At 43.7% G+C, this 26,185-nt stretch overlaps 2 protein-coding genes across 2 annotated transcripts in view; both read left to right on the forward strand.

Moving 5' to 3' along the window:
* furinb (furin (paired basic amino acid cleaving enzyme) b) overlaps positions 1-26,185 on the forward strand; it is a 165,215-nt gene that overhangs the window by 79,207 nt on the left and 59,823 nt on the right. The window contains exons 4-6 of the mRNA XM_080736426.1: positions 13,439-13,534; positions 20,458-20,586; positions 21,620-21,696. Of these exons, the coding sequence (XP_080592552.1) occupies positions 13,439-13,534; positions 20,458-20,586; positions 21,620-21,696 (302 nt within the window). The remainder of the gene's footprint in view (positions 1-13,438; positions 13,535-20,457; positions 20,587-21,619; positions 21,697-26,185) is intronic.
* LOC308294641 (large ribosomal subunit protein mL42-like) lies at positions 18,659-19,093 on the forward strand (the record flags this gene model as incomplete). The annotated part of the gene is made up of 1 exon (XM_080737398.1): positions 18,659-19,093. One exon carries the CDS (start codon positions 18,659-18,661, stop codon positions 19,091-19,093), a length of 435 nt encoding a protein of 144 aa, XP_080593524.1.

The following is a 26,185-nucleotide window of genomic DNA, read 5'->3' on the forward strand; positions in this document are numbered from 1 at the left end:
TTAGTTTTAGTGTCGGAATACCGGCCCGTCGGCACACTGCTGCGGACCCCAAAACCTTCTCTTTTTAGTTTATTATTTTAAAAACGATTCAAAATAGTGAAAATAGCAGATCTACAAGCACACAATGTGTGCTTGTAGATCGGCTATTTTCACTACTTTTGCAACACTTTTGAAGTAGGGCTTTAATTTAAAAATAAATTAAAAAACATACAAATGTAAAACTTGGAGATAAAAGATTTCTGTCTGACTGTGACGCTATAGCAACATCATGTTTTTGTAATTTTTGAACAATATTTCAAGTTTTTCAGAAAACTTGAAATAGCGTTTTTAGAATCGGCCTCAGTGCTAAATGGCTTAACTTCTGTAAAAGGTGCCAGCAAGTGCAGTATGACAGGTTGTCAAATATATTTTTTCTTATCTTTTTGTTGATGATTCTTTCAGCATTTCTTTATTCTTCTAGTGACAGTGTGAGAGAGATGGGAAAGGTGGGAGAGAGAGAGAGGGGATAAAATGCAGCAAAGAGCCTCATGTCTCAGGCTACTGGGATGCCCCTTCAAATTGAATTCTTCAGAATTCTTCTCTGACCCCACCGAGGTACTTGACAGCTGTAAATACGCAAAACATAAGAAACCTCCCAATAAACACAACACAACACAGCTGCTATTGCCTGGGCGGCCGGCCGGCGCCTTAATTTTGTGGCAGACGTCGACGCATTGTTTATTTTGCTGCCTAAATGTCAATGAGAGAGGCACTGGCATGCTCCCATCTGTTGGCCGACGCAAGAGCGTGTTGCCGTGTTCTATCCCTGAATGTCAAGGTCTTTCAGACAGATTCCTCCAATTTAGCAGTCTGCTCGGTCAACAAACTCGGCCCGAATTGCAATGGAGCACTCCTGTCTGTGATTTCCGACCACACTCTCTCCTTGACAGATATATTCTATGCAGCATTAACCCGTTCAGAACGGGTACACATGTTGTGTATCATTATTTTATGCTTTAACTAATGAAAAATAGCAGATATACAAGCTCACAGCGCGGCACCGAGTGCCGCGCTGCGAGCTTGTAGATCTGCTATTTTTGAAAAATCTTGAAAATTAGAATTTTGACCCCATTCTATAAGTGTCTTTTGAATCCTTCTAAGGTTTTTTGAAAAACCTATGTTTCTATGTCAGCAATCTGGCCAGCCATCGTCAAAGAAAAGGTCCTTTTCACTTAACTGGAGCTCAGTTAGTCTGTTCTTGAGAGACTACTGTGTCAGTGGTTCTCAAACCTTTTCATGTGAAGGACCCCCAAACTGATATTTATTTGGCCACGGACCCCTATCTCAAAACATTTCGTTCCAGGGACCCACCCAGAAGCAGAATTTGAGTTACAAACGTTCGCTTTAAAAATACATATTCAAAGATTTGCACACATTTTCACAACTTTTTCAAAAATAGCAGATCTACAAGCTCACAGCGCGGCACTCGGTGCCGCGCTGTGAGCTTGTATATCTGCTATTTTTCAATAGTCAAAGCATTCAATAATTCTAGACCTAAACGGGTTAAAATGCCAACATGGATATTGGAAAGGCTTTGAGTTAGAGGTAGGTGACCCCGAGCTGCAGGGGAGGCAGTTGGGAAGTGAAAACAGACATAGCCCATCTGTTGCGAAGCGAGGTCCGCCCTGGCAGAGCCACTGGCTGCTTCCTTTGCTCTCCCTGTGCTCGGGTCCAGCTGGCCGCTGACTCTAGAGGAGACCCAACACGGGCTGACAGGAATACCTGCTCCTGTGCATTCATTAGTGACACTTTGGTGACATTGACCGGAGCCGGCCGTGTCACAGAGGTCAGGCTACACACGGCCACAGTACAGTAGCTATGCCACGTCGGGGTCACGGGTTCAGGGTAGAGCCTGACCGATGCCATATTTTTGGACCGATGCCGATGTTTGCCGATGGTGAGTGCTAGACCACCGATTGTTTTGTAATAATATAAAATAATAATAAATAGCCTAAATTTCGAAAACTTCTTACCTTCAAAACCTTTTTTTCCTTTTTTTTTACCAATGGTCTGGGGACCACCAGTGGTCCTTGAGGGATTTCTAGATGGTCCCCAGCAAAATGATGGAGATTTGGTAACCAAATGTACCCTTTATAAGATCTTTAACTCGTGAGTGTAAAATGAAACCCAGTGGATCCTTACGGGCAACGACAATATATTCTAAGTTTTGGGTCTGAGTGGCTAAATGTCATCAAATGGTGGTCTAATATTACTTATTAGACCATTACCGATACATCGGAGAGATTTTGACCGATGTCCGATACCGACATTGGGGTCAAAAAACGACCGATTTATCGTTTTGATCGATATATCGGTCAGGCTCTAGTTCCTGGGGAGGCTATAGCCGCGGGCTCGGGAGAGCACTGCGACGCTTAAGCAGCAATAAGACTGGCGTTCGAGAGTGCCAAAATCAATAAGATGGCGAGATGAGATGCTGTGTCAGATGTAGGCGGTGACAGAACGGCGCTTAGGCCTGTCATACGGAGCAGAGCTTGATTATGCGTAGCAGTGAATTGGAGATTTATATGCCACGTTATAATGCAGGAGAGAATGCAGAATAAACTGACGAGACACTATAGGTATGGCCTAATCAGAAACGGCTCAAGCTTATTTGATATTCTCTTGATCAGCTGCAGGCAAAGACCAGAATTAATCTAGCGCCTTAGAGAGTCTTAGGAGATAATCGATTGAAGGCCAGCGGCCTATACATGCCTAGTATGGCCATTGCCAAGTCGACCGCAACATAACATAACTGGTTATGAAGGGAGCACTTTTTTTTTCTTTTTCATTGACTGGCGTCCAAAAGGCAGTCCATTCCAGGAGGATTCAGCCTATGTTTAAAATAGAAACCATTACGTCTTCCATCAAGTCCTACTTGCCATCTCCCAGGCGCTCCCGAGTCAGTTCAACTTAACACCAGTTTGAACCGCCAGCTATCGAGGGCGTCAGGGTCCAGGCAGGAGAACAGAAGCCTGTCCTGTGCAGCCCCTTAACTCCCACACACATACACACACTTACATACAGCACAGTACCTCGCCTCCGGGAAAAGAACCACCGGAATTGCTTGGAGTCGAGCACTCAGCCAGGCAGTGAAAGCCAAAATGCTTGCACAACGTTGTTCGTTTATTGGGCAGGCCACTTCCCGCGCCTTTGCATGAGCACGCGTCTCACAAGCTCATGATGTGTTTGGGGTGGGTGCGGTGAAGACCGACAAAATGGATTAAGCCAGAGTTATGATTTGATTAGATGTCTTTAATATCCACAAGGGGAAATAGTTTTGCTCGGGTCAATGAATACATTCAAGACAATACATAAATATGTGTTTATTAAGGAGGCTAATGGCAGAGGGGATGAAACTGGCACTGCCCTTTGCCTTCTTGAATTTAGATGCGCCATATCTCCTACCCAAGGGCAGGACCTTGAGGCTCTGTCGCGCCATAAACAGCAGACCCAAGTTCACAACACGTTGTGGATGCGACTTCTTGTTGTTGTGAGCTTGTAGGTTCAGCTATTTCGCGCACACACAACGCCGTCATGCTACGAAGCATGAATCTGCCTTAAATCTACACCTGGTTCACAGAAGATCATTTTAAAAGGCAGCGAGAACATAAAGACAGGGATTTGGATTTAGACCCCGCTAAGCTTTAAGCTTGTTTCAGTGTTTCCCCATCCCTAATCCGCATGCTGTCTCTCACATTACCTCCATTGTCTTCCCCGGCTCAGCTCTGTGGCACTGACACACTGCTTATCGCTGCCCCTTTTTTCCCCCGGAATAATAATGCAGTGAAATTGACATTGGTTTGCAGGCAGCCTAAGCCTCCGCTTACGCTGCTCTCCTGACCGAGGGGGAAGAAAAGACATTTGATTTGTTTTGCTGCGTGGTTGCCATTAGACTCTAGCAAAAGCTTGACGTTAAGATATCTTGCTGACTTGCCTTGCTTTACAGGCACCTACTTTCATATCTTTCACCATTTCTCTCTAGCACGTTCTCTCAGACTTCTCTCTCTCTCTCTCTCTCTCTCTCTCTCTCTCTCTCTCTCTCTCTCTCTCTCTCTCTCTCTCTCTCTCACCAGCACTCTTAACACTCTGTTCTTCATTTCGCATCCTCCCTCTCGTTCTCACTTTTCCTCTCTGCAGTTTGTCTGCGGCTGCTAAAATGTCTCTCCAGACATGTCTCTCTCTCTCTCTCTCACTCACTCAATCTTTCTTTCTCACTTTCTCTGTCTGTCGCTCTGTTTCTCTGCTTCCCTCTGTCTGTCTGTCTGTTTGTCTGTCTCTCTCTCTGTGTCTGCCTCTGTGTCTGACTCTCTCTGTCTGCCTTTCTCTGTCTGTCTGCCTCGCTCTCTGCCTGTCTGCCTCTCTCTGTCTGCCTTTCTCTGTCTGTATGCATCTCTCTGCCTCTGTCTCTGTCTATTCTCCAGACCTTGCAGACACAGCAGGGGTCCGGAATGGATGGAGCAAACAGTTTAATAGCTGGAGTGGATTATGGGTTCAGGTCATGCTCGGACTCCTAAATCACTCGGTTTACCTTCCTTCGGTTTGCTTGTTTGTGCGGCCATGTCTGTCGGCTGCCTGCCTTTGTCTAGGCTTCAGGGAGGTAGTTACTCTGTCTGTTTGTCTGTGTTCTAATTAGTCCCGTTGTCATTCACTTGGAGCTGTGGGGAGCAGGGGGCGCCCTGTGCTCTCAGTTGGAAGGTGGGCAATGCTGCCCGGATCATTACACTTTATCTCACTGTTGTCCGTGCCCTGAATAATAACAATAATAACTAGAAGTACTGTTCCTACGAAACAGTGTGGGCTTGCTCGTAAAGAAATAATTAAAGAAAAATTGCAAGTGTGGTTGCCAACATGGCTATATTCTGCAGAGTGCTAACTGTCATGTGAAGCTCAACCAACCAATACTCCAGCTAACACCACTCCCAATTTCTGCCAATTTCGCCAATTACCAATTGCACCTCATTGGCTAAGGGCACTGCCTTTGTACTGTAGTGGCGGACCTTGATAAATAAATAAATAATGAAGATAACATAGTGTTCTCGCCTTCCAGGCGAGCCCACGACTAGAAAAGATCCTGGTCCCTCATTGGCTGTTAATGATGACGTTGCCAGTAATGCTGGTTCCTGATTGGGCTACGGGCTTAAACAAAGAAGGACACTGACATACATATCCAGCCGTTTGCAGTACTTGCGCTAGCAATAATAATAATAACTAGTCCTTGCCCATTCGAACATATGTGCAGTTTGGATGCTGTGGTGTGCACAGTATTGAATATAGGAGTCTCAGAAGTAACGCTACAGTATAACGTCCAATGTGAAAAGGGTGCCATGTCTTCTTCGGCCTGCACGGTAATCTGACACTGCATTCATGATTTGAGGCATTTTGTTCCAAAAATGTGTGTTGCAAAATTTGGCATGCTGGTGGCGCTATAACATGCCAAAGTGCAAAGGATGGCATTTGTTCCTTGACCTAGTGGGAATTTGCTTTCCAAATCGCACCCTGCATTCATGATTTGAGGCATTTTGTTCAAAATAGACCAATCCTGCAAAATTTAGAAGCCAATGTTAGCCAATTAGGATTGAATATGAAATATCAGACAGATCCGTCTTGATCACATGACTATAGAGATACGTGTACACAATTTGCGTGATTTTTGGATGAAATCTGAAGGAGTAATATCCCAAAATGAGTTTTAAATAAGTCGGCCTCTTGGTGGCACTGTAGAAGTCAGATGTGAAAAATGCAGTCTAAAGGTTTTTCCTTGGCCTCTAGGGAGTGTGCATACAACGTTTTACACTGATCAGTGGAGTTATAGGTAAAAACACAAATCCGCCTGTTATAGCACCACCATGAGGCTGATTTAAAAAAGAAATCAAGTGGCATTTCTTCCTCGGCCTAGTGGGAATGTGTGTGCAAAATTTCACGGAAATCGCACTTTGTGTTCATGATTTAAGGCATTTTGTTCAACACAGAACAATCCTGCAAACTTTGGAAGCCAATCTCGGGCAATCAGGAAGGAATATGAAAAAAAAAACGGAAAGAACGGTTTCGTTTAATGACTATCAGAGATACTGTGTACCGATTTGCGTTTTTTTGTAGGAATATTGTCCAAAAATATGATTTGCACAAATTTTGTCTCCTGGTGGCACTATAGCAGGCCCATTTGAAAAATTTGGGGCAGAGGTTCTGCTTTGGCACCCAGGGAGTGTGCGTGCACAGTTTCGATGCCATCGTGCCAACGGTGCCGGAGATTAGCTGTTCACAGACAGAATGACGAGACACACGGACGGACGGACAGGGGAGAAAACATAGTCTCGGCCATGCCTTTCGGCCTGGCGGAGATATAAAACAAAAACAACAGGTCAAAAAAAAATGTATTGGGGTCAGTTCACCAAAAAAAAATCTAGCAATTACACACTCCATGAAGTCTTGAATTCATGGAGATGTCGTTGTTTTTTGTCGCATTACTAGGCCAATAATTTGATGACCAAAGGCAGGTCAATTGAATCTCCTACCGGAGACTTCTGCTCGTCATCAAATTATTGGCTTAGGAATGCGACAAAAACAAAACATGAATGCAAGGCTTCATGGGGTGTATAATTGATAGAAAATAAGTCATCTTTGGATGAACCACTCCTTTGACATGTACAGTACAATAGATTGCATTGCAACTGATGTCTAATCTCATTGCAGTGGTAAACCAAGTCATCGTTGAATCCAATGTGCTTTATTGTCAGGGGCGTCACAAAGGGGGGGGGGGGGGGGGGCGGACTGAGTTACTAGGGCCCAAGATGGAGGGGCCATAGTTATTTTATACTTTAGCTATTGAAAAATAGCAGATATACAAGCTCACAGCGCGGCACCATAGATAGATAGATAGATAGATAGATACCTTTATTATCCCAAGGGGGAAATTCAGTTGTCCAGTTGTAGCACAGCAGTATACAGTTATTTACAAAGTTACAGAGAAGTAAGAAAAAAGATAGATAAGAGGGAAAAAAAAAAACAAGAGCAGTACAGTACCAATAAAGAGAGGGTGCATCAATAGAGGGGGCGAATAATATATAAGTATATATACATAAAGTGTCTTACAAAAAATAGACCGTAACAGTCAACAGGCACCGAGTGCCGCGCTGCGAGCTTGTAGATCTGCTATTTTTGAAAAATCGTGAAAATGTGTGCAACTCCTTGAGTACTTTTTAAGCGAACATTTGTAACTCAAATTCTGCTTCTGGGGGGTCCCTGGAACTAAATATTTGGAGATGGGGGTCCGTGGCCAAACACATATCATTTTGAGGGTCCTTCACATGAAACAGTTTGAGCACCACTGACATAGAAACATAGGTTTTTCAAAAAACCTTAGAAGGATTTGAAATATTCAAAGACTTGCACGCATTTTCACGATTTTTCAAAAATAGCAGATCTACAAGCTCGCAGCGTGGCACTCGGTGCCGCGCTGTGAGCTTGTACATCTGCTATTTTTCAATAGTTAAAGCACAAAATGTGGGTGAATCCTTGTACCCAGGGCCCAGAGGTGTGACACCCCTGGCTATTGTTATTGTGTTAAAAGAAATTAAATCTCATCTACGCCCATTTATGACACGTATTACACGCACGTGTCACCAGTCATTTTGTCTGTGCCAATCTCATGGGTTCTGCGGGTTCCTGCTGCATAATTAGGTCAGTAGATTTCATACAGGGGACATAAAGGCGCTCATTAATAAATCACAAGTACAGTAGCACAACTATCAACTGAACGAGGTTAATGGCTTCGGTCTCGAACAGACGGGCTGTACACACCAGCCAACCAATTTATAGCTGTATTCAAACATTTTTATTAGAAATTGCTTTTATGAGTCCACAGAATTGAGTGATGGACACGCTTTGAAAAATAGCCCGCTGATAAAAGACTCGGGCAATGCAAAGAAAAATGATTATAGTGTTAAACATTTAAAATAATGTTTTTACAATCCACTCTTGGCCTCAGCATTCTCACTGCAGCACGATATACATAAGCATTCATCAGCTACGCTAATAATGCCCAGCAATGACGTGACCTTTTTATTTGAGATATTAACCACATTAACCTTAGTGTCCCTATTCTGAGCATGTCCTATTAAAACTTGCAGGTTTTTGCAAGCTCACAAAACCTCAAAAACACATTGCAGGCTCACAATGGGTCATGCTGTGATGCATTGTGTGCTTGTTCAGTAGATCGGCAATTTTGTCAAAGAGATTTTGTGTAGAGGGAGAAAAGGAGGATGCTAAGTACAGATAACTAGTCAACGAAGTATATAGGGTCTAAGTCAAGTCAGGTCACTTTTATGTTGTATATAACATATACAAAAAAACGAGAGCAATCGACCTATTATGCTTTATAGTAGAGGCAGATGGATTAACATCAGTACAATGTACATCATTGGTTCTCAACCTGGTCCTTGAGGGGGTTCCAGGTGGTCCCCAGCTAAATGACAGAGACTTGGTAACCAAATGGACCCTTATAGACCTTTAACTCTTGAGTGTAAAATGAAACCAAATGGACCCTTATTGTTAAACATCTGCATTACTTGCATTACTTAATTTACAAGAAGTCTACACAATTAGAGAATGTCGAAGAATTGTTATTTTGATCAACTTTGCCCGTCAATACAGCATGGAATTGTGAACTCATCAAATGGCGGTCCTCGGCTCAATACTTAATGGACCTGGGTAAGAAAAGGGTTGAAAACCACTGATGTACATTATTGCAAATCATTCTTGAATGGAGGCTGTAATAAATTGTTATAAATATCAACAGTGTCATTAGTGACACTGCTGGGTACAGTTACTGTGCTGATTATAGTGTTGATGCTGTAATGACATCAGTGTATTCCGTGATGTCTTCCTAACGACCCTGTGATCGTGTGTGTGATTTGCTTATGTTTTGCCTAAGCATGGGGCGAGACACCGTAATGACCCTGAAATAGTGTGCGTGTGTTTTTGCTAATGCATAATGCAAGCTATTGTATAGGGTGTTTTAGTGTTGTACTCGTTGCTTGCGCATAGGGGGGGATGGTGTAACGGCACAGTTATTGTATGTATTTTCTTCCCCTATATACAGTAGTGGTGCAGCAGGCTATTGTCCAGGGTGAATACTGTCCTATACTATAGTTCATTATTGATGGTTCAGATCAGAGGTTCCAGCCAGCTCTATTGCAGACAGGGCCGTTTTTAGCTATATGCGGACTAGGCGGTCGCCTAGAGCGCCAGCCTAGAGGGGGCGCCGAGGGGGCGCCGAAATGGAGGGAGTGGACCCAAACCAGCCCAAAACCGACCCAAAACCGACTAAATTCACGGCAAAACCCGCAAAAAAGAGAGCTCGCCTAGAGCGCCGATTAGGCGCGCTACGGCCCTGATTGCAGAGAGCACAAGCCAGATGGATGGAGGCCTATAAGCCCCAGTGGAGCAGCCCCCCGGCTCGGTGATCGGACACACCATAACATTACCTTTTGCTGACTTTTTATAGGCCACAAAGTGAAGGAACAGTGGTGGACCCTGCATGCTTCTGTCAATCAAACCCTTACTCAGAGATCCAGACCTGCCGTCTCTGTTTTAAGATAGATTAGATTATAGCATCAACAAGTGGCCTCCTGTCTAAACCAAAGGTTATCTGCACCACAGTGAGTCACTGTCTTCTGGTCACTAGTCTCGCGTGGCCAGACTGTTGACTCTGCAAATGTTCCCGTCATACAGTCTGGGGTAACGTAAGAAGAATGATGAGTACCCGGTTAAAGCGGAAGTGAAGCCTCCTCCTCACTTCCGTTTCCGTCTCACATCGCTCACATTTATCCTAATATAAATACAAATCATTTAAGCATAATTTAGCTTGCTGCTTAGCAGAAAAGACATTTTAAAATATATTTTCTTAAACGGAAATGCCAGTTTCCATTATTCGCCGTTCAGGAGCTGTAGTTCCAGACTCTATACAGCATTCAGAGATTGTGGAATAGTTGTCTGGCTACGTGAGACAATCTAACAAAAGGAATGTTAATGATGGTATAACACCATGATGCCTAAATCTAAATTAGTGATGCAACTTATAGGCTTCTGGAAAAAAACACCCTTAAGTCTAGGGCAGAAATTACAGTACAGTACAAAATATCTGAATATGGTTGAACATTGTACACAACAATGGTGAGGTTGTTGTTGTTTTACCCTTACAGCTCTTACTTTACTCATCTGTATCTTAGGAAACAGAGTCTTATGCATACCTGATTGGCTCAGAGACAGGTGCGTAGGCAGGGATCAAGATGCCTGAAGGAGTGACCGAAACGTTGCTTAAATAATAAAAGTATTCATATTGTGCAAGTGCAGACGGTGTGTAGGTCATTTAGTTTTTCTACTCATTTGTAGCTTAACTGCGATCTATCTATCAATCATTCAAGTATATGTGGAGTATGGGTTAAAGCACTACTGAGAGAAAATGTAAAAGTAAAAGCACAAGAACAGAAGAAATACAAATAGAAAGATGGGTAACCATAAAATAAAATCAAATAAAAATCAAAGTGGTAAAACAAGATGAACTTAATTGAAACTGAATAAAACCAGCAACAGATAAAAGCACAATGAGAGGACATTAAAAATAAATTAAGGCCAATTAAGAGACAGTGGACTTGACAAAAGACCATGGCACAACCTCAGGCTGAACTAAAAGCAAGAGGGGGAAAAAGCCGGGTCTTTAAACTTTGATTTAAAATTCCCATTGGTGGGACAGCATTCTGGAAGATAGCCTAAGTGACTCCATCATTAATTGCCATCTATCTACGTGACAGTATGTTTTACTATTAGTTGTTGTAGTGTCAGTCAGCTGCCTTTGAAATATGATGCTCATTACAATTTAACAAGCGTGGGCGGGAAACGCCTATGATGTTTGATTGGAAAAGCTCTCTCTCTCTGTGTGTGTGTGTGTGTGTGTGTGTGTGTGTGTGTGTGTGTGTGTGTGTGTGTGTGTGTGTGTGTGTGTGTGTGTGTGTGTGTGTGTGTGTGTGTGTGTGTGTGTGTGTGTGTGTGTGTGTGTGTGTGTGTGTGTGTGTGTGTGGTATGTGTAAATTGTTCTCACATCTGTCAGTCACACTCAGCAGGAGGAAAGCAAACAGAACAGTATCAAAGCGTTTTGCGATGTGTGAAAGTTGTGCAGAGTTTCAGGATGAGACAATTATGCTCTGCAATATTCTCAAAATGTGCTTCTTTATTCGTTTAGCCCAGAATCACCCAGCAGCCCTACGCGGTTACAGTATAGGTATATACTGTAACCGCCCGGCATTCCGTCTCTTTTGGGGGGTCCAGAACTGTTACTTTTCGCGATTTTAACTATTGAATACAAGCTCACAGTGCGGCACTTGTAGATCTGCTATTTTTGAACATTTTTGGGAAAAACAGAAAAGCAAATCTTGGAATATATCTTTTTAAAAGCGAACATTTGTTCAGTAGCTCAAATATTTGCTTCTGGGTGGGGGGTGGGGGGGGGGGGGTCCTTGGAACAACATATTTTGAGATGGATCCGCGGCCAAATGCCTTTAATTTTGGGGGTCCTTGACATGAAAAAGTTTGAGAACCACCGATTTAGAAGAAAGATTTAAAGACGTTTATAGAATCGTATCAAAGCATTGAAATAAGACTTTTTCACGATTTTTCAAAGAAATAGCAGATCTACAAGCGCGCAGCGCGACACTCGGTGCCGCGCTGTGAGCTTGTATATCTGCTATTTTTTTTATAGTTAAAGCATAAAATAATGGCTAAATTAATAATGTGTAATAAATGCATTCCAGGTCTTAACTCATTCTGTGCCAATGACTGCTTATGACGTTTTTTTTCCAATAGCCCTGTGTGCCAATGACGGCTTATGACGTTTTTTGTGTTTTTTACATAGAAAAAAAAAACATTTTTTTTTTATTTATTTTTTATTTTTTTCTAAAGATGTCAAAATGACCTGAGATCAGAGAGATGCTTTTCTCTGTTTGTGTGTTCGCTCCCTCGTTTAGCTGATTGAGAAAATGTGTGTTCATGTGTGTCCATTCTAGTTGATGGACACTTTTTTTCATTCAAACAGCTCTATCTCTGGAACCATTTGTCCGATTGCCAAAATTCTTTTTGCCACTGAATCACACCAACTGTGTCTGTTTCTGTGGGGAAAAAAATTATTAAAAAAAAATCTTTTTTTTTCATTGCATAGTAAAGAAAAACATACAAAATCTCGGCACAGCTACCTTGGAGCTATTTTGGCATCTGGCACAGAATGAGTTAATGGGTTCAAAAGTAGCAGATCTATGAGCTTGTTGATCTACTGCTTTTGATGCTTTTGTGCGACGCTGTAGGATGATCAAGTAGGGCGTTAATTTACAGAAAAACACAAGAACTCAGAACATGGCGATGCCCGACTGTGACAATATACAGTAATACTGCAGGGGTCTTCAACAGGGGGTCCTCAGAGTTACTACAGGGGGTCCTCCAAATCTTTGTGATACACACTTTTTTCTTTTTTTATATTAACCACTCGAACCCTAATGTCTATATTCTGAGAACTTTAGCCAAAAATAGCAGATCTACAAGCTCACAACGCCTCGCGCTGCTTGTAGATCGGCTATTTTCGGCAAAGAGGGGAAAAAGAGCAGACTAAGTACAGTCTAGTACATGTCAACACAACATTGACATGAATCCAAAATACTGCTTCATCTCTCTCTGAACTAAGGGGTCCTTGGCCTGAAAACGCTGAAGACCCCTGCTATAGTGTGCTATGTCGATGCTAGAGACAGACCAATATATATTGCTCTGGCCAATGTATCTGCCATTATTTGACTGCTTTTGTATAGAAAATGATGCTACCAACGTGTCCCAATTATCACCCTCACGTCCCTATTTTGGGAATGTCATTTAGGTGAACGGGGCAAGCGTTGTGAGATTGTAGATCTATTTTTTTCTTGCCTGTTTTTCAAATTAATTTAGAATTGCTTTTGTATTTTTGTTAATAAATATCAGTCAAAACATTGTTGGTCGGTCGTCTAGGTCTAGGACCATCGGTCGGGCTCGAGGCAATGCCTGCATGGTGAATTGAACTGAAGTGAACTTCCATGCTCCGATCATCTCCCCCACCTCCCCCTGCCAGGAACCAGACAAACAGCAGATTTGCCTCACATTTCCTCCTTATTCTGGTGAATTTCTTTTAGAACTCAGCGGGGCCCCTGGTTCCTCTGCATCTGAGGCCTGCGGGAGGCCACAACACACTGGCAGACATGTGTGGAAGATAAGAAATAAATAAAATAACACATCAATTAATTACTTGACTGTGTGTGTGTGTGTGTGTGTGTGTGTGTGTGTGTGTGTGTGTGTGTGTGTGTGTGTGTGTGTGTGTGTGGTCCATCTATAGGTGCAATGGGCAGAGCAGCAGGTGATAAAACGGAGAAAGAAGAGGGATCTGTATGACGACCCTTCAGACCCTGAATTCTCCAAGCAGTGGTACCTGGTGAGCATTGATGCCTGCTGTGTAGCTGCTACCTGGTTAGTGATGATGGTACCTAGAACGTTGGTTCTCCAAGTGGGGTCCGGGGACCCCCAGGGGTCCTTGAGGGGTTTCCAGGGGGGTTCCAGGGGTTCCATGTGTACACTCTCAGAGTTAAGTTAACATTGATTTTGCAATATAAATAGATAGAAATGCCATTAAATGGGCGTCCGTAGCCTAATGCATGTCAAACTGGGGGTCCTTGAAATGAAAATGGTTGAGAATCACTGCTAGAGCTGTAAAAACCTTCTCTAATGGGGGTCCCTGGCATATCTTTTCAAATGGGGGTCAGCGGGCTAATAAGTGTCAATATGGGGGTCCTTGACACGAAAAAAGTTTGAGAACCACTGACCTAGAGAGTAAGGATACCTAGAGTGTAGTTATACCTAGTGCAGGGGTCTTCAACAGGGGGTCCGGGACCCCTAGGGGTCCTCAGAGTTACTACAGGGGGTCCTCCAAATCTTCTAGTCCTTGTTATATTAACAACTTGAACCCTAGTGTCCATATTCTGAGAACTGTAGCCAACAATAGCAGATCTACAAGCTCTCAATGCCTCGCGCTGCGAGGCGTTGTGAGCTTGTAGATCGGCTATTTTCGGCAAAGAGGGTTTGGTGTAGAGGGGAAAAAGAGCAGACTAAGTACATAGTGAAAGGTCAAGTTTATTAAGTATTGACGGTTCAAGTGGTTAAATATCTGAGAACACAAATTGATATGAATCGAAAATACACTGACGATTGTGCTGTCAAACGATGAAACTATATGGTATCTAATGGGTTGTGGGGGTCCCTGCTTCATCTCTCTCTCGACTAAGGGGTCCTTGGCCTGAAAAACGTTGAAGACCCCTGACCTAGTGAGTAGGGATATGTGTCGATATACCCAGCAAGTAGCGGTACCTAGTGAGTAGGGGTACCTTATCTGCCGCCAACCCTCTGTGATCCGTTATCACGGCCGTACAGTGGCAGGTGTGGGACAAGAACATCGAATAGCGTTTGTGAACTAAGGATCATTGACTAACATTAATCTTGCTACAATCTATACAGCATGTCAACAAGTCAACTCAAAGAGACGCGCACAGTCAATAAAAAAGGCGTGCTTAATATTATTTACCTCTGCGTTTCTCGTACTTTGGCAGCCGCTGGGTAAGAAAGCTGTTCATGTGAACACGTTTTTTTCCCCCCCACCCCCCTAACTTCAGTCAATAACGCTGTCTCAGACATACCATCTTTCAAATATTTTTTAATTTTTTCTTTCTTTTTTTTTCCGCTCCGCAATTATTTTTGATTAAAGTTTTAACAGCCCCTTTATTCAGCCTTGCCAGAGCCTGTGCCGCGCTCAATAACTTCAGCAATGCACAGGCCTGTGGGGATACCTGATTTAGAGCTATACTCAATAATAAACTGGCAGCAATTATTAATTCCCTCATGGTCAGCTTGATAAGCACAAATTGAATTGCTGTCTAAGAGTGTCCCTCCAGGCCTATGTGGCATCAATTCTGTTTAGTTCCCTCAAAAGAAAAAAACTTTCCATGTCTGATTCAAAAGCTGATGCATGATTTATGCTCTGTCTTGCGACAGCATCGCAGACCGACAATAGCATACAGTATCTGCCAGTAAGATGCCTAAGGGCGAAAAGCGACATCGCCCTAAAGGACAAGGTCCAGCCATCTGTCTTGGCCATATATGGATTCTGTTAGTGTGGTTCTCCTAAGGGCATCATCTGGGATACAATCCCTTTCATGCCCATATATGGAGATCCCTGCTCTGAGTATCTGACATCAATTTGATGTCACCTGTTTAACCCCATATATGGAGATCCCTGCTCTGAGTATCTGACATCACTGTGATGTCACCTGTGATGTCACAGTGATGTGTCAGGGGAACCACAGTGTCAGGCGTTACCCGTCCGTCCGGACGGACGTCTACGGACAAACTGTGATGATTCTGATAGTAAACTGCGAACTACGGTCGTAATTAGTGCAGAAAATAGCCGATCTGTAAGTGCACGTCGCATCCCCGACGCGTTGCGAGCTTACAAATCGGCTACTTTCTGAGCTCGGTGCCGTATGGCGACGTTAAAAAAAGAGACTGTAGGCATCCTAAAGTCATGCCTCAGGACTGCACAATAAAGTGAAACGGACACCAATGGAAGTGCTGATGCGAGCCCTATGGCTCAACAATGGCTCCTCCGTGCGCTTTATGAGACACTTTGATTGACCCTTATCTTGCCCCTTCTCCCTTTTTGTGTGCAGTAAGCCCCTGTCACAAGGAATGGATTAATGGCACCGATGACTATCCCTGCCGTAAATCACTGCTGAATGGGACCTCTGCCATTCAGCTTTAGACGGGCTCTAATCGGCTGAGCGCTCCAAGCCATGCGTTCGTGTTGCCAATACAGATGCTCTTACTTTGATAGTGCGGTCAGACCTTTTAGGATATGTTATTAAAAGTATTGGTCCGGCTGGAATTGAAGAGAGCATGAAGACGGGGGAGGATTTGGGCCAATAGAACTTCTTTCATGGTTGTTTTTTGTTAGAGGTGGGTGATCGAATATTGTGATATTAGACCAGATATCCGGGATAATGGTAATCATAATATCACAATCTAGTTTACTATATTGTTTTTTCCTGACTTCTTCCTGAATGCATTTATCTCACAGTAAATCAATGCACCTTTCAGACATTTCGACGACTGTTGGAGCCCAGTTAAACAAACAGTGAATGCCTCTTCCTGTTTGGTCATCACATCCACATTACTAAGGGACAGTTTCTCAAAACGTGCCTGTGTGCCATAAAATGTATCTCATTTAAGTTGCTGAAACACGTCCACCAACATACAATATGTGGGTTGAAAAAGTATGGATAATTTATCAGGTGGAACAAATTACATATGGCCTTAAGACTTCAATCAGATTAATTTATTAAAAGAAGGAGTCCTGCTTTGTCCATACTAATATAGTAGACCACTCAGGCACTCAAGCTCTAACCCACATTTGAATAACAACCATGCATTAACGTAATTCTTCCCCAGGCCTTCCGCTACTACCCTCCTATATAGGCTTTCATTCCCTTGTCCTATGCGTACATAATATGTCGTCCATTACTTCTTTCGCTGATGTGCTCCTGAAAGCACTTTAAAAATCACTTTACCGAGGCACTTATTGAGTTATTCGGTCAGAAACATGGTGACATTTGATTTGGACAGTGCGTGACTGAGGCCAGACGTGGCACCAAAGCGTCCTGTAATGCGCCTTCATGGACGCGGTTGTGTGTATGGGAATGGCATCGGTGCCAGTGCAGAGCCCACAGCCGGGGGATGTAAGCTCCTTAGCTAAGCACCCTGGCACCACATCCACAGCAGCTCAGCAGGTCATAGAACAAAGGGGCGGAAGAGGTGAACACGGTAAAATGTTAGCCATTTAGCCCTATTTGCATATTTGTTTCTCAATCCTTCAAGAATTATTTTAAACATAGGCCATTTAACCCATTTAGGCTTAGAATTATTGAATGCTTTAACCAGTGAAAAATAGCAGATATACAAGCTCACAGCGCGGCACCGAGTGCCGCGCTGCGAGCTTGTAGATCTGCTATTTTTGAAAAAGTCGTGAAAATGTGTGCAAATCTTTGAATATATGTATTTTCAAAGAGAACGTTTGTAACTCAAATTTTGAGTCTGGGTGGTCCCTGGAACGAAATATTTTGAGATGGGAGTCCGTGGCCAAATAAATATCAGTTTGGGGGTCCTTCACATGAAAAGGTTTGAGAACCACTGACATTGTAGTCTCTCAAGAACAGACTAACTGAGATCCATTTAAGTGAAAAGGACCTTTTCTTTGACGATGGCGAGCCAGATTGCTGACATAGAAACATCGGTTTTTCAAAAAACCTTAGAAGGATTCAAAAGACACTAATCGTGTCAAAATTCTAATTTTCACAATTTTTCAAAAATAGCAGATCTACAAGCTCGCTGTGAGCTTGTATATCTGCTATTTTTCAATAGTTAAAGCATAAAATAATGATACACAATATAGTGTACCCGTTCTGAATGGGTTTATTCAATATAGTAAGATCTCGGAGCTCACGACACGTTGTGAGCTTGTAGATCACCTATTTTCCCCAAAATACCGGACAGTATTTTTTTCTTCTTTACTGCGTATCCATGATCCTGTCCTCCCTTGTTTATCCGGCTCCCATAACACCCCTCACCCTCCCTCTCTTTCCCTCTGTCTCGCATAGCTACCTCGCCGTTAAGAGAGAAGCTGCTCTGTTCTCGTCTATGAGCATCAAGGTGAAAGCTCTCCTGGTTCGTCTGCCTCTATCTGAGAGAAACAAAGGCAGGGGTGCTCATGCTGCACATTTTAGCCCTGCAACAACAGCAAAAAAGGAAAAACTCCCCAGGCTTTGGTTGAAGGACAGTATCGTTGGCAAGGGGTTTCAGATTCGTCCATATGCACCACCAGACCACCTACGTTTGAGTGTTTTCTCTAGTTTTAATTTTTTATTTACAGTCAAATATTAGCAGCGCCAGCTGATACTGACTAAATCAAATGCCATCAAATGCCATCAAATTTTTGATCGAATACCTAGACGTTTTAGCGATGACTTGGAGCGTTCAGGATATATTTACATGTAATTAACCAATGTTTAATATCGATCTACTACAACATTGTCCGTCTAATATGGTCCTAACTAACTAGAGGCCCATATATGGAGATCTCTATCGTCTGTCTACTTTTTCCCTTTTACGCCCAAATATGCAGATCCCTGGTGTCATCAGTATATGCCCATATATGGGCATGCCCCCTTTTGTCCCCATATATGGAGATCCCTGATGTCATCACAATATGCCCATATTACAGCTGACTGATTTGTTTTATTGATGCCATGACACATTGAGGTTAGACAACACACTCCATATTTGGGCATAGCTGCATTGGGAACTCCTTATTTTGGTTATGGCTGAGTCACGGTGACAGTGAGCATGACGTCAGAAGTCCACCCCCAGGGATTATTCAGACAAACGTACAGTGGAACAAATCTTCACCTTAATGTTCACTAGGGGATTATTCAACAAGTCGTACCATTTTCCAAGCATGGCGTCGGCTCATTTGTGCAGGTTGAATCTGTTTACAAGATTGTCTAATACCACACAACTACGGCATGGGCAAACGTGTTTCGTGCCGACTTTTCAAAAGTCAACCCTCAGCGGTCCGTCGTTGGAAGACGTGACCTGCAACGTGGACCTAGGTGTGACATCTGACGGGAAAACCATAGTCTGCTATCATCCCTCTGTTGATGTCCCCTACGAGCTCACACAGCCCGTTGAGCGGCCCGACCCGGTGACTAACCCGGTGGAGACGCACCACCAGCTGTTGAAGGCTCAGCTCAGGAAGGAGGTGCTGAAGGAGAAGCCTGGACAAACCGTAGAGCAGCTCAGCAACATGTTCTTCACCACAAAGCACCGGTGGTACCCCAGAGGACAGTACCACATGAGACGCACTAAGAAGGGTCCGCCGAAGGACAGATAAATGGTTCATAATGTCCACTTGGGTCATTTTGCTGTTTAATAAAAGTATAAATATGAAGAGGAAAAAAAAGAAAGTCTGCCCACCAGCCCGTTCACCCTTAACTCATTCCCAGCCAATTCTAATTTCCTGGTACTCCCAGCCAGCCAGATCATCTTTCATCATCTTTTTGACCATATTCCATCACCTTCTGTTAACACCTGTGCAGTCAAATATCTCTACCTGTAATTAATCCCTCTGCACAGGTGTTAACAGAATGTGATAAAAGATGATGAAAGATGATCTGGCTGACTGGGACTACCTAAAAAAGATGATAAAATCATACAGGATGCAGCGTTTAAGAAGGAAAAGATAAGGTTTTATTATCATATTGCCGTAACCAAAATCCCTGATGATCTCTGGTCTCATATCACAGCATAATTATTAAATAGATATACTGTAGTATCCATCTGAGGTGTAATAAAAACATACTGTTGTTTGTTTTGTTTTTTAAACGTATTAAGATGATGCCACAGCTTTGACATAACGTGCCGGCCAGAGCCGTCTATTGGAGAGTTGCGCCATTGCGGGGGCAGAAAACAGAGCCGGTCACATGGTTCATGTAACCCGAATTAGGGACAAACGCCCATAGAAGGTATTCCGTTAGCTTCCGGTTCAGCGCTTTGTCACTATTCGCCAATAGAAAGCTATGTAGAAGATGAGCCTGATGAGGTGAACGGAGGTGGCGTAACTCTCTAATACAGGGGTTTTCAAAGTGGGTGACGGGGCACCCTGGGGTGCCCGACGGCAGTCTCGGGGTGCCGCGAGATCATTTGATAATATTTGGAATATATTTGGACGCTTGAAAAAATATTTAGTATCATTTTAAACTTGAAGTACAAAGTTATTTTCAGTCAGTTCTAACCAAAATGGCTATTATCTCAACGTTTTCCTCGCAACATAATCACTAAAATATCGTCACTGTCGGGCAGAAACCTTAAATCTCCAAGTTTCTATTGTGTGCGTCTTTTGGTAAAGCAAAGCCCTGCTTCATCATACAAGACTGTCGCACAAAACTAGTGAAAACAGCCGATCTGTGTGCTTGTAGATCGGCTGTTTTCACTAGTTTAGTACATTGTATAGATGATAAAACAAACAGTTTTGGACATAAAAGGTTTCCACACGACAACGATGATATGCTGGGAGTGAAAATTATAATGTAGGGGTGCCTCGGATTAAAACAAATATTCATGGGGTGCCCTGAGACAAAAAAGTTTCGGAACCCCTGCTCTAATAAATGGCTCTGGTGCCGGCCAGTTAACACTGGAAAACGAATCATGCGTTACATAGTAACAGCCTCCTCTTGTGTGTGTGTGTGTTGCCTCCAGTCCAGCCCAACCCACCAGGACCTGAACGCCAAAGAAGCCTGGGCCCAGGGCTACACAGGGAGAGATGTGGTGGTTACCATCCTGGATGACGGCATTGAGAAAGACCACCCTGACCTCATCAACAATTACGTGAGTAGAAGAATAATAAAAGGTAGAATGTGAGGAGTACAGCCTTTTGCAGGGACGTGCTGGGCCCCTGATTCAGCCCGGGAAAAAGAGTTGCAGAGGCCCTCATTGCGCGCTATAGAGAAAGATCTCTCTCCATAGCGCTGCTGCTACTCAAAGATTTGCCATTTCAGATCATGACAAGTGACAAGCCAGTGGGCCAATTACATGAGTTATATTTCGTCGTTGTCGGGTGGAAACCTTGTACGTCCAAAACCGTTTGTTTTGTATTTATCTCACAACCTAATCAGAATGGGGTCGTGTGTATGTATGTCTGTATGTCTGTATGTCCCAATGTCTTGCATCTGCAACTCCACGTTCAGCAGTTGTTCAATTGTCTCAAAAACATAATACAAAAATCAACAACGCATGTTCCTTGCTGACCATCAACTTTTTTTTTTTTTTTTTTTACTTTTTTTTTTCTTTTTTTTTACTTTTTTTTAAAAATATGAGCGCCCGTTAGGGCGCGATTTCTAGATGTGGGCGGCCGCGCAGCGGCCGCGAACTTCTAGTCATTTTAAAAATGATTTAAACTAGTGAAAACAGCCGATCTACACGCACACAACGCCTCGCGGTGCGAGGCGTTGTGTGCTTGTAGATCGGCTGTTTTCACTACTTTTATTCGACGGCCTTGTATGATAAAGCAGGACTTTGCTTTGCGAAAAGATTTACAAATTTGAAACTTGGAGATACAAGGTTTCTGCCCGACAGTGACGATTTACTTTGTTGGCCGCCCAGCCCCCAAAATGGAACGAAGGCCGACATTTTTTCTTCTTCTTTTTTTCAAATTGCCGGCCTGGACCGGCCGGGAATGAAGCGGCCGTTCGGGAGTTGTCACGCTTTTCCCAATGGCCAGCACGTCCCTGGCCTTTTGAAATAGCTTCCTTTATTCACTTTTGAATGGCTACAGATGAAAGAATCGGATGAAAATGGCTCAGCCAAGGTGAACACATAAAAAAAGATCAGAATCTAATACTTCCTTCAATTTCTCTCTCAGGACCCGGAGGCCAGCTATGACGTCAACGATGGCGACAGTGACCCGCAGCCACGATACACGCAGCGCAATGAGAACAGGTACAGTAATTATCTCACAAATTGCAGCAATCTGGCAGAATGTGGTCCTAGAAAGTGGGCTTAATTGGCGCAAATTTCTGCTGCAAAATGTTTTGATGATTTTCATGTGATTCAACCCTGCCCGAGTATGAGGGCGAAATGGATGCATGCGAGAAAATGAAAGCGAATGCTGTGATGTTGGCTCAGTCTTTCTTAGTTTCAAGTTAGTTTCGTCCTTCAAGCAACCCCTGTACAGGCACTCTGAAGATGTCCTGATTCTCTAAAAAAAACATCTCTGACAAGGACATCACACAGAAATGTCTGGCTCTGTGCAGTATCATTAATAATTCCCTATGAGCATACTTTGTCAGGGAATGAAACCAATGCAGGGAAAAAGAAGGGAAAAAAAAGTCCAGCTGAATTGAGCGATGGAGCCGTGCTGTGCTATCCTAAAGGCTTTTGGCACCAGCGACGTCAGCTAACTGGTATTTAACGTTTAAAACCCAATTATATTAGGTTTGAGACGCAGTGCCAGTCACAACTGCAAAGCTTCTGAAGAAGTCTCGGTTCCCTTAAAACTAAGTGTCTCTCCGCTGTGCTCCGGTAAACCTGGCTGAGCTGCCATAGCCGCACGGAAAGGTTTTCCTGGGTGCCACAACCCCAGAAGCCACTTTGGCAGATTGTTTATGGCAGATGAGAAGCTGCAAACTGACTTTGAAGTGCACCGCGGGATTAGTCTCAGCCACCCCTCCCTCCCTGCCTCCTCCTTTTTTTTTTTCTGGGACCACTGCCACCGTCTTTTTGTTGTTTTTATTTTTGTTTCAACGCGTGACAGCCACTGACAGTTCAACGAGACTCTGAATGAGTCCAAGTCTTTCATAACACTGTAGAGACCATCATATGGAAAGGGGGGGGGGTTCTGTTTTGTGATTGTGATTCTTCTTCCTCCTTCGATCTAACCAGGAAATCTGCTTCCCCATTAATACAAATAATAAAGACTTGGCACACAGGTCCAGTCCTATGCCATACAAAAGGAAATCCCCATATTGGCATTGTGAGCTACTATAATTAGTCTCATGTAGCCAGACAAGTCCAAAGTTTAAATTAAAACGTAGAAAGTTCACAACAAATAAATTGTACGTACTATCACTTTGCAACTTTCACCACAACGTGGGCTCAAGAAATGTTCATATACTTATTATAGTCCAAGTCCATCTCTCTCTTAAACTGTAAAACAAATTAAACCTATATGATGTCTCATTTGACGCCAAAACGGATACACCCTCAAACAATATGTTGTCCACAAAAATGACAGACAGATTTCTTTATAGAAATTTGAAGGCCTCGACTTCAAATGTCTCCACTCCGTCTTCAGTGGAAATTGGTTTTGTCCTCCGTGTTAAATGCCAATACTTTAGTTTTCTTGCTATTGAGCTTGAGGCCGATCTTCCTACACTCCAGTAGTAGTTCTCGTCCTTTCTCTGCTCTGCCCTAGTCTTCCTCTGGACCAGCATGAATGAAACCCAGTGTATCCACGCTGCCACTGATTGACAAAGAAAAAATAATGAATGAATTTGGTGATAAAAGGAAAGAGCACAGCAGCACTTCCACAACATAGCAGACACCATATCACTAAGAATGAAAACACAATAAAGCTTACTTGCATTTTGGTCCTAAAAAAACACAGTCACAATATAAAAAAAAAACATCTCCTTGGCCGATCTGTCCGTGACATCAGCTGTGATGAGGTCGGTCTCTGCGTACTTTCTATGACCTTAGTCTGGCATGACGTTAGTCTTGTGCTCTCAGGGACATAGGGACCTACACACAACGCCAGGCGTAGAGCGGTTGGCACATCTCAAAAAGACAACTACAGTGACCCTGTAGGACGCCCACGAAGATGGTTTAAACTCTGCACTCTTTCTTTTCGATCTGAGATTGTTGTTCAAGTTGCATTGATTTTCTCTTCACTCTTTAAAAAAAAAGAGGGTGCCTTCTCGTTATCAAGGTCTTCGGTTGATTGTACTGTACTTCCCAGTAGCTACGGTTGGGGGCCGCTCTCCATTCCGACATGCTGCCATTCCGACATTGACTTCTAATTGTCTGAGTGGCGGCACTTCCATAGAGGTTATGGTTAGGTATAGGGTTAGTGTCGGAATGGCGGGATGCACCTGCTACGGTTGCCCTGCTTCCTGACCCGAGCACCTTCCATCAGTTTAAAGCAGACTTCACTCTGTCCTGCTGGTCTTGGGTCTTCTTCTGGGGGGGGGGGGGCATAAAAGCCATGGAGGAGATTACTCCATACAGTACCTTCGCTCGTGTTGGATTGCTACTATGATCCATTACTTAACACACACACACACACACACAACACACACAACACAGAGCACTGTGAGGTACACACACCCACGCCATTTTCAACAGGACCGTCAAGGCGTTTATCTCCGACGGGATCGATTTACGGCCATGAAACGAGAAGCGAGGGTGCGTCCCTGTCAATAGCGCTGAGCGGTGGGCGTTTGGAGTGACCTGTGGAGAAATGATACCCGATGAGTTCTGTAAATCCCCAATAGCGTGATATGGGCCGACGTTGAGTAATGTTCACCTCCTCGCTCCTGCACAATGAGATTATATGAATATATTCATGGGAACTGGAGAATAAGAGGTAACGCTCATCCCCACACCACCTCCCCACCCCCCAGCTGTGTAGGCCAGTTCATCTGTATGGGTAGCACGCGCGGCTGAGTTTTGAATTCACATCTATTAAGAGTTGTTCCACGTTGGTGCTTTGTGTTTGGGGCTGGCAGCGCTGGCAGATATTATTGGAGGGGATTCAAGCTCGGTTGGAGCCGGGTTTCGCCCAAGCAGGTAATCCCTTTGTACTCCGTCATCTGAATGTTTGTCTACTTTAAGTGCTTTCGCCTCGGCTCCTCCATCACAATGGTGTCAATAGTGTGGACGCAGGAAGGCAAGGAGGGCCAGACAGGAATCTAGTTGGACCGATGGTGACAACTCTGCTGTCCACCGGCGCCGGGTACACTTCCTTCCACAGGAGAAGGTACATCTGTCACACCTCCACCAGCGATTGCGGCATGATGTGTCCCAGTCGGCGTCTCATTATACATCAGTCTGGGTCACTGACAAGATAAGTTGGCTGTGAGAGAAACGTGAGTTTGGCTAAGTAGAATAAATAATTCAATAGAAAAGGCATCACGTTATGAAGCGGTTTTGATATCCAAAGTGTTTCTCACTCTGTTATTATGAGCAGCTAATGCCAAATACCTAAGACATAATTAAGTAAACTCCGCCTACAGCAGAGTAAATGAGTTAAGCCATTTAGCAAATGGCAACTTTGATGTCTGAGCCTATTAGTCATCATGCCTTTATACCCCCATCCCAGCTCTTGACGGTTTGACAGAAATATAATCTCTCGGTCTGGGTGGTCTGTTTGCTTGTGTAACAAAAGAAAAAAATACGAACGCGATAAAAAAGACATGGCACTCGTCAAAACACCTACTCCTTGTTTTCTGTGTCTTTCATGCAACACGCTCTGCTTGTTTACCGTGCGCCTCGGCAGTTCTAATTTAGAATCCTGTTTGGAAGCAGCTCTGCCTCGCTCCTGCTTCCGTCTTGTTTATTCTGCCCGGGACAGTCTGTTTATTTCCCAGACGGCTGAGAGGCGGCAGATGAATGGACAGACATTGAGAGGTGATGTTTGGCATGGGGCTACTCGCTCGCTCGTAGACCCCCATCCGTACCGTTCCCCGTCGCGCGTCTCTGCCATTAATACACTTTCCATCCAGTGAGTGGGCTGCCGTGATTGAAGGCTGCTGTTCCCCAGCCAGCTCAATAAGGCACAGGGCCACGGTGATTGAGGATGGCAGGCCTGCGCCAAACCCAGATCCAAACACACGCTCGCCGATCACCTGGAGTCCATCAACATTAGCCTGCTCGGCTGTTGGGAGACTGACGAATGGGATCTTTAAGCAGGTGTGTCAGCGGTCGTGTGAATGTACTCACCATAAGTCAGACGTCGCGAGAGAATTAATCTGTTTTCTCTCATTAAGTCGCCCTGATTGCTTTAAGTCCGTTCAAAAATGCGTATTCATCCCGTCCTTCTGGCAGACGTTTATCCCATTACGTTTCTTGAGAGACCCTGAATTATTGTGCGCCTCATTTGTTCCACTCATGTCCTTTCAAACACCAATTAATTTGGTGTCCTTGGCTCAAAATACTTACTTTTTAATCGGCTTATTGATGAGTCGTGTTTTTTTCATGTAAAATCTGGATCTTGCCAGGATAGGAACTGAAGCTTGAAGATCTGGATCTCAACAAAGCTGTGAGATCTGGATTGTGGGAAGAGAGGAACGGATGCTTTTAAGATCTGAATAGTTGACACTTTTGTTGTATCTTTAAGGCTGAGAATGCTCCTAGCACAAGCATTTCACTGTATTTGTACTTGTATGAATATATGTGACAATAAACGTGAGCCTTGAATCTTGCTAAACTT

Source organism: Nannobrachium achirus (genome assembly GCF_963921795.1).
Source record: "Nannobrachium achirus genome assembly, chromosome: 11".
NCBI lineage: Eukaryota > Metazoa > Chordata > Actinopteri > Myctophiformes > Myctophidae > Nannobrachium > Nannobrachium achirus.